We start from the raw sequence: 12,415 nt of genomic DNA on the forward strand, positions 1-12,415 counted from the left end.
CAAAGCAAGCATTCAGACAGAGCTACTTAGAAGAAATTGGACTGCACCCGGTCAACACCAGCTTTGTGCTGGTGAGATCTCAGCTGGAAAGAGATCCCATCCAAATATGTTTGTAGGCAACAGAAGCTATGGCTCTGAAACTACCTTAACTCTATGGTGTATCTAGGCATGCTCTTACTAGTAAGGGCATAACTCTCTGTACTTTAAATTAAACTCTCAGAAGTTTACTTTTGGGGGCAAGGATTACTTGGTACCTTATACATTCAAGAAATGTGCATCATAGAATTCATTCAAAATGTTTTTGTTGTTGTTGTTGTTGTTGTTGTTGTTTGAAGTCACCACTTCCTCTCTGCTTTGTTAGCCATGAGATGGGATTTCATCAGAATACAGCCAGGATATGTATGCTAGAACAGGAGCTTAAAACTCATGTCCTAGAAATTCAGTTGAAAGTGGCGATGTGCAAACTCCACTTTACTTGAATCGTGCTTGGGGTATGACCAGGTTCCTCTGCAAATGACCAAAGAAAATGGCTTTTCCCCCAATAGCTCTAAATGTGTTGGCATGTGCACATTTTGTGATGTCACTTGGGAATTGTAGTCCAGGGGCAGGGTCACAGCATCACGTTGCTTAAGCTCCTTTGCTGTACCTTGTGAGTTCTGTTGCTCAGGCTGCTGAGGAGCTGCTTGAGTGAGGAGGAGGCAGCAGCAGCAGCAGCAACAATGACCATTTTGCCCACCAGATGATGGGTAGTTGCCACCCAAGATCAGGCACCTATTCCATGGGTGTGCATCTTCCTTTCCTCCCATTCAGAAATGGAGCCTAATGCTAGCAAGCAACAGGAATCACAGAATTGCATGGTGAGACTTTGATTGGGAAATTACTACTAACCAAAAACTGAGATACTAAAGCTAGATTAAAATGCTGTTCAGAGAAGGACAGTTTCTCATCAAGACCAAATAGAAGCATAAAATAAACAAGTTTCCGGGCAAAATACAAAGTGCTGGTTATTACCTTTAAAGCCCTGAGTGGCTTAGGTCCGAGTTATTTTAGAGAGCACCTTCTTCTGCATAATCCCCACCGCACATTAAGGTCATTTGAGGAGGTCCGGCTTCAGTTACCACCAGTTCGCCTGGTGGCAACTCAGAGGCGGGCCTTCTCTGTAGCTGCTCCTGGTCTGTGGAATGCACTCCCAGCAGAAATCCATAATTTGAGTTCATTACTGTCTTTCAGGAGAGCCCTTAAAACCTATCTGTTTGGCCCTGCTTTCCAGGGTTTTTAAACTGCTGTAGACTGTTCTAAATTGTTTTAAATGGTTGCCCTGGTTTTCCAGGGTTTTTTAAAATCTGTTTTAATGTTTAAATTCATTTTATTCTGTTTTTATAGTTCTGATTTTAATTATTAACTGGTTTTAATTGTTTTTATCCTGTTGTAAACCTCCATGAGTCATTTTGAAAGGGCGGTATATAAATCGAATGAATGAATAAATGAATACATAAATAAGTTCTGAGCATCTGTCAACAGCAGCTCCTGTTCCCACCAGCCTGGTCTGATTAATGCTGATCTTGTAAACACAAATGCAGGACACCATCACAAAAGACATGTCATTATTAACTGCAACCAGAGTAAGAATATCAGCATATGGGTGCCAAACTTGTAATAAAAATAATACAATGACTTGCAAATTTTGTCAGCATCATGATATCCGATTCTGACAGAACAAAGGACTCTCACTTCTCTGACCTGAGAGTTCATCTTTAAAGCCACTGATCTTAAAATGAGCTTTTGCTGCTCATCATAACAGAAGAGAAGGCCAGCTAAGTTATAGATACAGATAGGAATAACACCCAAGCCAGAAACAGTAAGCAAGGGCTTTGGCCTAACAAATGATACATAAATAATCTAGATAAATAAAGGAATTGAACCACAATTTTACTGAAGCCAGTGATTAGTGTTGCTGTTGACTGACAGTTCCTAGAAAAAGGTGAAGAATGAGCCATATTTCAAATAATTAGTCCAGGGAATAGGAAGGGATTCCTTTAGGAACCATGAAGACTTAAGTATGTTCTTGCTGATGAAGAGCAGTGACTGAAGCACATAAAAGGGCAGAACAGCTCCAAAATAAGCCCCAAGAAGAAATTCTGGTGGTTTTATATTTCCCCTTGCAGCACCGTACTGGTTGGCATTCACCCTGGAAGGCGTTAGTATTAATCTTTGCGAACTCCAATACCATCCATGCACCAACCAAATTTAAGCTGCAAGGCCATAGCTGCGTTTCAGTGCTGGCATTCCTCTACTAGAGTGTTTCTCCAAACCCCAAGCCAGAAGGAGTGTCAGATCTGTTTGGGAGGAACAATTTAGATTTATTTGCATAATTTCTTCTGTTTATTTCAGATTGATCATTGTATCTGTCTATCTTGTATAGTTGTATGCCACCCCAATCTCACGTCTCTGAGTGATTTATAACCAAAAATAAATAAAAATGCTTTAACCCATCCATCCTCCTCCCTCCACATTTGGTTTCTGTTTTTGTTTCGTATTCCCACATTTTTATTGTAATGATTTGTCATCAACATGGACAAATCTAAATAAAACTGCTAATTTAAAAAGAAAAGGAGTCACACCAGTAAGAATATGGGCAACCCCACTGATTACTTGGGCTGCCTAAGTTTCTATATCATATTAAGCTCCATTTTCAGCATATGCTGAGCCCCCTGTTTCAGCAAACCAGGCATTTTTAGATCTTAAACATGAATGTCAACTGTGTTGCATTTAATATACTGTTGTTGCCCTATATCTGATTATTATGTAATGTTGCCTCAAATATTGGCTTGCTGCTTGCCTCATAACACAGTGGAACTATTCATACAACTACATGGGCAGCAGGGGTAAGGCTAGGTCAGCTCACCTTCCCCCCAGAGGAGCAACCAAATGTTGCTGGGACTGTGGAGTGGACCATGCTCCCAGATGAACTGTGCTGTGCCACGCAGCACAGAGCTCCAGAGGCCGGGACCATGAGTTCTGGCCTCCAGATATCTCACAGGCACAACGTGTGAGGTGAATTGGGGGATTCCCCTAGGAGAAGGTCACTCTAGGTGCCCGTCTGTGGAGGTGCACCTAGGTAATTTTGGAGCCTGAACCTAAAGGCTTTTGGGGACCCCACACAGCCACACGAATAGTATTTTAAACACATTTTTATGTGACCACACCACCCAGGACAGACTAAAAGGGTTGGGGGGCAGGAGGTGTGGAGGCCCTGGGCTTCCACCTGGAAGTCCAGAGGTAAGAGCGCCTCTGCCCGTCTGTGTCCACTTGGGCTGAAGGCAGCCCAAGCGAACACACAAACCCATAGCTGGGGTTAAGGGTGCGCTTGCACCTTCAGCCCTGGCTAAAAGCAGGGTTAAAAGCTGGGTTAGGCAGTGCTGCCCCACCAGGATCAGCCCAATCCCAGCAGTTCTCACATTCAGCCTGACCCAGGCTGGGGCTTCCCTAGCTGCATGTGAGAACAGCCTCCTTGTGTTTGCTCTGCAGTCTCTTTGTGGGTTTATGCTACTGCATTGACAGTGGCAGTTTTCTATAGCTTTCACTATGGAACATGCATACACACACGTGCCACACACATGCTCCACCCACCCCATTTGCTGGAGCTTTCATAGAATGCCTTTTCCTTCCCTTTAAATTAGAGTAGTCTGAAAGCCAGATTCCCAGGCAGAAGAAATCAGCTTCATTTCACTGAAGACAGAAGAACCAAGTTCCTACCAGATAAAGCTCTGCTCCGTGTTTCTATATTAAGCAGCAGCCTCCTACTGTTTCCTCGGAATTTTTAAAAATAAGCTCTTTCAGTGCACTGCAGTACTTGCGTTTACAGCCTTGTACTTTCCTCTGAAAAAGGCCCACCCCCCATCCCCAGCTGAGTCAAGAATTTAAGCTGAGCAGTTTCAGGATTCAACTAGTCTGTACTGAAGTTTGTAGCAGTACCGTCCAATTTAAATAATTTCAGTAATGAATATATCTGTGAGGTGGAGAAGCAGCATGGGCAATCACTGTCACCAGCGTTGTGAGTGCAGGATGAGTGTGACTGGACTGGCTTCAGTATGAATGTTGAATTTAAACAGCTAAAATTCACATTCAGAGATCTGGCTTTTGGTATGCATAATTCAAAATTTTCAGAATCTGAAAGCAGACCTTAATGTTATTTTACATTTCGATCAGAGTTTTGAAAGGGATGATGTCTTTGTTTTCCTTTGTTTTAACCGTAATCCATGTTGAGCTTATAATAGGAATATCATGAATCAATTAAAAGTGTCTTCCCTAAATTTCATTTGAACTTTCTCAGCGGGGCAGCTGTCAGGCTTCAATGAAGAGGACAATGGAACGGTGAGTTGGCTCCTCGTGGCCCATTTTGCTTTGAATAGAGTAGGAGAAGTAACTATAGGAAGGGGTGTCCTTGTGCTAAACAAAGAACATTCAAAACTCACAAATGTGCTGTTTCAGGTTCATGTTTTATTTTATTTTAAAAAATATATCCACAAAAAGCAAGATCAAACATACAAAGAGTGAATCACCTGAAGAATCTAAAATCTACATTTGCCCTGCAAAGGACCAAAGGAACAGCTATAAGAACAGGACCTCTGTGAGGTCACCCAAAACTAGGTATTCCTGTTTCACAGACAGGCATGAGATAGTCAGTAGAAATCTTCCAAAAACAAAACAAAACCCATGCTCTGAAGAAATGTTAACCAAGATGCTCAGAAGTCAATAAAATGGGTCCTCATCTAGCTATTCCCAGTTCCTTAACAATAATGACAGGATTTCAAAAACACCAACTACTACTTACACAACATGCCGTCAAAAAGCTCACCACCCATGGAAATCAAGAACATAAGCTACCTCAACGTTCTTCTTCCCAAGCCCCATTGACATGAATGGGAGCTGCACAAGAGGACTTCACATTCTTGTTCAGCTCCCATTTATTTTAATCATGCTTCTGCAGAAGAATTTCCGTTTTTCCAATAGACTGTGCTCAGAGGCTTCAGTCCTGCACTCAAATAGGCAATTGAAACGGATTCAGTTCGATGGGGCTTTAAGTTCAGTGGGGCTTTAGCTAGGTGCAGGACTGCAACCCAGATGTCTTCCTCCTTGTAGCAGACACTACTTGTTTGGAAAGTCACTTCCTTTTTAAACAAGGAGGGCTCACCTTTTCTTGCCAAGACAGGAGCAGAAATAAGTCCCATAGGGACCTGCATCTCTTAACCCTGGACCTGCCTCAGTGTTACAGCTGACCTAGAATCATATGAGGAAATGCTAGAAGTTCATCATGGAAGCCAATGACTGCAAAGATGTTGCCAGAAGTTTTCCGATATCCTCAGTTGTCATTTTATATGAGGCATCCAGGCATGAGATGGCAGTGACCAGCTTCAGAATGACCAAAGCTGGAGGAGATCATTGATCAGGAATGTAGAAAGGATGCTCTCTAGTGTTTTTGGACAGGATGTTTGCATATGGTTCAGTGGCTGAAGCAGGCCAAAGCTAGTGAAAAAGGAGATACATAACTGCTGTGTTAGCTCATTCATAGCTGTAAGCTATGTCACCACAAAGAGGGTGTGTTTCCCCCCTCTAAGTAATAAACCAGCAGAAAATTCTCCCGAGCAGAAGCTGCTATATGAATAAGCTTTATTGGTGTGTATGTACAATGACGAGAAATAGATGAAGTAGGCAGTGCTCAAGAACATCCAGCATTGCTGATAAAATTCAGAAGACCAATCAGCTTCATTTGTGCAATTCAAATGATGTCTCAGGTACACTTCATTATACTACACCCATGCTTCCATATGGAAGCACAAGAGGGGCAATTGCTGTGATTGGGGCCAAGGCAGTCTCATTACTAGTTGGCTACTCCTCAGGAGACTCGAGTTTGATAAAGTCTATCAGCCCAACTGCAACACTAGGCATTGATTCATCCAAACCAACAGCACAGACTGGTTGCTTTCATCTTGTACCAGGATCAGCAATGGGGCCAGCCAGAGAAAATGCACTCGTGGCTTGCCTATGCTTCTGTTTCATTTTCCACTCTGGGTCTTGTGACCACCGCCAATACTATATCAAGACAGTCTTCAAACACATTTTAACATGTTAATGATCCATTTGCCAAACTCATGGCTATTTCCATACATAGCCTATGCAAAAAGGAGTCTGTGTGTTACCTCCTAGTCCAAAGCAGAGCATATCAAGCCACATGCTTCTTGTCTTAGCCTGGAACCAAGGCCATATTGAAGAAAGGAGAGAGAGAGTCCCTTTGGCCTCACTGGCCTGGCAGCTAGGATACTGACAGTAATTGAAGGTAATCTGTCATGCAGGAAAGGGCCAGCTTTTATACCTCAAAAGAGGTTGGCTAGTGTGATTTTTCCATCCAGATTCCTTGGCGTCTTCTACACAGTCTCTACTTTTAGATCGTAACTTACATCATTGGAACTTGGTGGAAAGTTTGCTGTTGATGATTCCACAGAAGGTACTTCAGTATCTGTCCTGATGGCATTTGGTTCAATCAATATGGCCTGGAAAACAGAAGAAATTAGGCCCGCTCATGTTCTCACCATTCCTACATTTCTCTGATTCAGTTTCCCACTGATGTCAAACAGTATTGATTGGATCAACTCTTAATTCTGGTATTCCAACCAAAGACATCAAATAGAAGACCAACCAAGGACTACCCCAGTTCCTACTATCTGCCCCAAATAGCTTGGTCATCTTTCTCCCTATAATGTGTTGTATAGACACTTCAAGCTGGTATGATGGATTACAGCAAAAGTAATCACTGCACTCTTATTTCACCCAACAGAGATACAATTACAATCCTGAGGAGAATTAAAGCAGTCACCTCATTGGCGTCAGAGCGGGTTGCTCGGCACCAAAAATATGCAGTGGCACATGCGATGCAAAATTCCAGGATGGTGAATGTCAGCAATACAATGGCGATCCTGTTGCCTGTCTATTCCCAAAAGAAAACATTTCACGTTACAAGCCAGCCAGCAAACTGAAATTTATCGGGGCTGAAATCTTTTGGGCTGCACCTAGAGTCATAGATTTTTACACATATCTTTTCTGTGTACCAAGAAGGTCTCTCAAGTAAACCAGAAGGGTTTACATGCAGCCTAACCCAGGCTAGGGCAGCCCAGCCTGGGTTAGACAGTGTGTGTGAAGTGCCAAGAGTGAGGTCGTACCCGGTGCTGCACCCACACCAAGCCTCATTTTGAAGCCCAGTGTTTAGCAGAGGTTAAACGAACCTGTGATTCGCTTAACCTTGGCTGGCGATCAATTGGGTGATTGCTGCCAGATTAAACAGCTTCCACTCATTCCATTTCCGGCAATGAAGCACCCGAGGATGTGGCGGGGGGGAAGAGTCCTCCCTCTCAGCATCTCCCTCCACCCACCACTGCTCGTGTGGGCATGTGGTGTGGCAAAGGGGAGTCCAGCTGCTGCTCATCTGCTAGGAAGGGCAGGCGAGCTCCTGGCTTCCCCGCAGCCCACCCACCCTCCTCAATGAGGTCGTGTGCACGACCTCAATATGTCATTTAAGACTTCTTTCTTGCAGGATATTCTAATTTAAGGGGCAACATTCAGATTTGGTATGAGTCAGCTTTGATTTGGTTTTAGTGTGGGTAACTAGATCTAACAGTAGACGATGCTCTGCTTCCAAGTCTGCAATATTTCAGGCACTTACCTGGGAGTTAACCTCATTAAACACAGCAGGATATACTTCCAAGTAAACATGTCTAGGATCAGGTTGCATGTGTAGACCAAAGTAGACCAAAGTAGCTGACTTCAGAGAACACCTTCCTTGGTTTCTATTGTGCTTTTAAATATTGGAATCTGGTTTGCAAAGGCAGCATTTTAAAATATGGGATATAAATATATGTATTAAAACATTTAAAGCAAATAAAACAAGTTTTAAATATGCAAGATCTTTGAAGGGGTGTGGGGGGGGGAATGGTGGAGGGGGAGAGGATGAATGAATATATAAGAAAGGCTGTTTGACTATTTTTCCTACCACCATCAGGGCAAAGCCTCAGCAGAAACCTTTCAAGATTCATTACTAATAAACAGTGCCACAATGTTGATTGGATTAGGTTCCCTCTTAACCAGGATTGAAATAATTGTTGGAAACTGGTTAACTTAAGAGGGAGCCTTGTTATTAGAGCAGCATTTACCATGGTTAACACAAGTGCCGTTGTAACTCCTAACCATGGTTAAGACTGGCAGAGGGAGAGCAGGGGGAATGAATGATGTAGAGGAGAAGGACTGGAGAAACTGAACAAATGATCCTATGGCCTGCTCCAGTCTCTTTATCATCATGGTCAAGAGATTATATGTCAACACAATATGCCGTAGGACAATTTTGTGTTGTAGTAGTGCTAAGGGGCAAGTATTAATTACAACAAGAATATTGTGTCAGATAGCCTGGGTGGCGGTGATTGTCCGTTGAGACTATGCCACACACAAACTTCATGCTGGTCTGCCATTTTGAATGGGGGGGGGGATCAGTACAGTCATGGGGACATGACTCACTCATACTTACGCTGTATGCTTGACAATAAAAAATGTCCTCCATCTGAATATACCTGCATCTTGCAAATGCTACAAGCTGTTTTGTATTATTCTTCCACATTTCATTTAAAACAATAACGCTGAATTCGGACGTACTGGGAAACTGGAGGTCCCTTCACCTCTGATCTCTCAAACTGCATGTCCGAATTCAGGAAACTGGAATTATGGGTGAGAAAGGACCTGCAGTTTCCCTTCCCAAACTCCACTCTGAACCTTTGGTCAGAGTGGAGTTTTGGCACCCTTACCTCCAGTTCTGTGATGCCAGGATTACATCTGAACACTGGCACTGCAATTTGGGCCCAACAGGACTGGAGTTGAGGGAGGAAGCTCCTCCCTCATTCCGGCACAATTGGCTGTGCAGGCTGTCCTTCTGTCAAGAAAGAAGCCCTCATAGCCAACTCCTCTGCCTCTCTGCAGTCCTGCTGACTGCAGAGAGGCCCCTCCCCCAACATCCAAACACGATTGGAAGAATGGGGGAAGGGGGCGTGGAGCCACGAGTCCATTAGACCCATGGTTCCATGTTATGTCTGAACCAAGCCTAAACATTGTATCAGCCCCTCCAATCCCTCTGTTAGTTTCAAGGAGTTGCATCCAGGAGCAATGTTGTTACTTAAGTATAAACCTACCATCACCAAGGAATAGTGATGGTTATCAGAATGAAATGATCCATTTCTGCTCAGATCTACAATAACAGCCAGTATTCCAAGCAATGCAAAGATGGCACTGATGATATTCATGGCTTGGGTGCCTTTTACCTGAAAAATACAAAAATGGAATATAGGTATTACCTGTAGAGAAGGGAGAAGAATATTGGATATTTAGTGCTAGCTGCTCTGAGAACTGAACACTTGCTTAATCTCTAGTTTTACTTTTATAGTCTTCAAGAACTCCATCTGTCTGTACTTCATGATACTTCTTTACTTCACGATGAAACACTTTTAATTTCAGGGGAAATACCTTGAGTAATCGTCCTTATATCAACCACTATTCCTGGGCTATACCACTTCAAACTGTAGGGAGAGGGGCCACTTGTTTGAATATTCTGCTCCTCCCACAAAAAAATCTCTGTGCATAGAAAACTTTAAAGAGACCGCTCAGCTATAACCTGACATGTAGTTTTCTGTGTGCAGAGAAGTAGGTAGTTCATTTGCTTTATAAATGGGGAAAGTATTCAGTCATTCTTTCCCCACTTGTAATCTGATATAGCACAGTCCAACAATGGTTATACCACATGATCATGGAAACTCAGTCTAATTGTTTGAGTAGCCTACAAAATGGATGATAGAGCCAGTGCAGCATAGTGCACAGATAGTTGTACTTGGACGATGGAGACCTGGATCCACATTTCCACTTAGCCATGAAGCTCACTGGGTGACCTTTGCTGTATGTGCATATTTAGGGATGTGTGTGTGTGTGTGTGTGTGTGAACAGCTGTACATGTTGTTCATTTGAAGAGTGAGCAAGTGCCCTCAAACATAGGATACAGAGTAGGGATGTGCGAACTGGTTCAGATCCGAACCGGGGGTGGTTCGATTCGGACCGGTTTGGACCAGTTAGGACCGGTTCGGACACATGAAGATTGGTAGGATGGTAGCTGGCACCTAAACCCCAAAGCAATCGGACACTCGTACGATTTTTAATGAATTTTTGAAAATTATTTATATATTTTTCTCATAGGATATAATGGGACTCGAACCAGGCCATTATTCCTTATTGTGGAGCACCCATGGGTGCCAACAACCATGCAAACCCTGAAGCAATCATACACCCCTATGATTTCTTATGAATATTTGGAATATTTTTAATTATTTTTCTCATAGAGTATAATGGGACCTGAACCAGTCCATATCCCCTATTGTGGAGCACCTAGGGGCACAAAAGCGGGGTAGGTGGTAGACAGACAGGGTTGCCTACCACCCAAAAAATCCCAAGGCAATTGGACACTCCTCTGATTATTGGTGAATTGTTAAAGTATTTTTGAATTCCTCATAGAGAATAATTAGGATTGCAGCAAATGTATAGCTTCATGTCGGGGGAAAAGGGGTGTCGTAGAGTGGAGTGTGGTGGGTGGTAGTCCCTAGGGTGGGCAAGGAAGCTATCAGAATCATTTGAAAGGAATTGGGCAAAGGGATGATTTTTAAGTGATTTTTGAAGTTTACGCGTCTTTAAGGTTTTTCTCCATAAAGAAGCATGGAGGTGTCAGCACGTCAGGGGCAAAGGGGTGGCCTAGAGCAGTGTGGGGTTGGTGGTAGTGCCAGGTAGGGGCAAGGAAGCTACCTGAATTTTTTCAAAGGATTTGGGCAGAGGGCTGTTTTTTGGTTAATTGTTGAAATTTACTCGTCTTTAAGGTTTTTCCTCATAATAAGTTATAATGGAGCTTTCAGCAGCCCCATAAGTGCACTTGGGGGGTGCTGGGGTGGCCTAGAGCGAGTGGTGGTGTAGTGCACATGGGGTGCCAACCACCCAAATGGGTTTCTAACCCATGGGGTACAGGGTTCTGTTGTTTCTGAGGTATTGAGTGTGGATTCTATGATAGCAAATGAGATTTTCAATGAGACACATTGAATATACACATTGAGACACAATATTCATAAAAAATCATAGGGGTGTCTGATTGCTTCAGGGTTTGCATGGTTGTTGGCACCCATGGGTGCTCCACAATAAGGAATAATGGCCTGGTTCGAGTCCCATTATATCCTATGAGAAAAAAATATAAATAATTTTCAAAAATTCATAGGAAATCGTACGAGTGTCCGATTGCTTTGGGGTTTGGGTGACAGGTACCCCTGGGTGCCAGCTACCATCCTACCAATTTTCGGGTGTCCGAACTGATCCGAACTGATCCAAACCGGTCTGAACCGGTTTGGATCTGAACCGAACCACGGGGTGGTTCGAACAAAACCAAAACTGAACTACCCCCTCCTGGTTCGGACCCGGTTTGGATCCGAACCGAACCGGGCAAACCAGTTTTGTGCACATCCCTAACAGCGAGGAAATATATTACTATATATGCTTTGAACATAGATTTACACTCTACATGTGTACAATATATTAAGCCTATACCGTTTAATGTCAGACACACACCCATACATAATGTAGGGTGGAGGGATCCATACATAATGCAGAGAAAAAAGTCTTAGCAACTTAGCTATTCATCTCAGATGTACACAGCTCTGGTGAGAGGGTTCATCTGCAATTAACAGGAGAGAGAGAGAGAGAGAGAGAGAGAGAGAGAGAGAGAGAGAGAAGTACATCAAATCAACTCACTGCACATTCTGTAGGGCTCTTCTCAGCGCCAATGGAGAGGCATCCAGAGACAATGTACTATTTGGGAGGAAGGAAACAAGTATGTAATCGATAGCCACCACATGATACCTAGTCTCCCTTCCCACCATCACAGGACCCTCCTCAGATGGCTGTGGCAAGAATGAAGAGAAAGATTGGTACGATCTTTGCTTGCATTCTTTCAAGAGAGAGGCTGTTGCCACTTGTACACCTTGTAATGAGTTGTCTCAACATCTGGCCAGGTAAGTGGCCTCTACTGTTTGGGACAACTCACTTTTGTGTATCATCTGTGAACACTGCAATCTTCTACTTCAGTCCTCTCATTTGGGCCTCAAAACTAAGGCTGTCTCTGTGCTTTCCCATGGCAGGAAGTAGCTGCAGGGCACTTCATCCCTCCAAAAGAAGATGGAGATGCAGGATGAGTGAGAGCTGACACCTTCACCCTGCTCTGAAGCCATGTAGATCCTAGGCACATGACAACTCAAGTGACTGATCTGAGCCATGCTATGGTTGCTCTGCCTTGAAGCCA

At 43.4% G+C, this 12,415-nt stretch overlaps 1 protein-coding gene across 1 annotated transcript in view; it reads right to left on the reverse strand.

Annotated features, from left to right (window-relative positions):
• Nucleotides 1-4,480: 4,480 nt before the first annotated feature.
• The window catches only part of LOC128349154 (membrane-spanning 4-domains subfamily A member 12-like), a 28,385-nt gene continuing 20,450 nt past the window's right edge, over nt 4,481-12,415 (reverse strand). The window contains exons 3-6 of the mRNA XM_053305131.1: nt 11,869-11,925; nt 9,228-9,356; nt 6,875-6,985; nt 4,481-6,551 (exon numbers count right to left, since the gene is read on the reverse strand). Of these exons, the coding sequence (XP_053161106.1) occupies nt 6,426-6,551; nt 6,875-6,985; nt 9,228-9,356; nt 11,869-11,925 (423 nt within the window). The 3' untranslated portion in view covers nt 4,481-6,425. The remainder of the gene's footprint in view (nt 6,552-6,874; nt 6,986-9,227; nt 9,357-11,868; nt 11,926-12,415) is intronic.

The sequence above is a fragment of the Hemicordylus capensis genome, chromosome 1, assembly GCF_027244095.1.
Source record: "Hemicordylus capensis ecotype Gifberg chromosome 1, rHemCap1.1.pri, whole genome shotgun sequence".
Lineage (NCBI taxonomy): Eukaryota > Metazoa > Chordata > Lepidosauria > Squamata > Cordylidae > Hemicordylus > Hemicordylus capensis.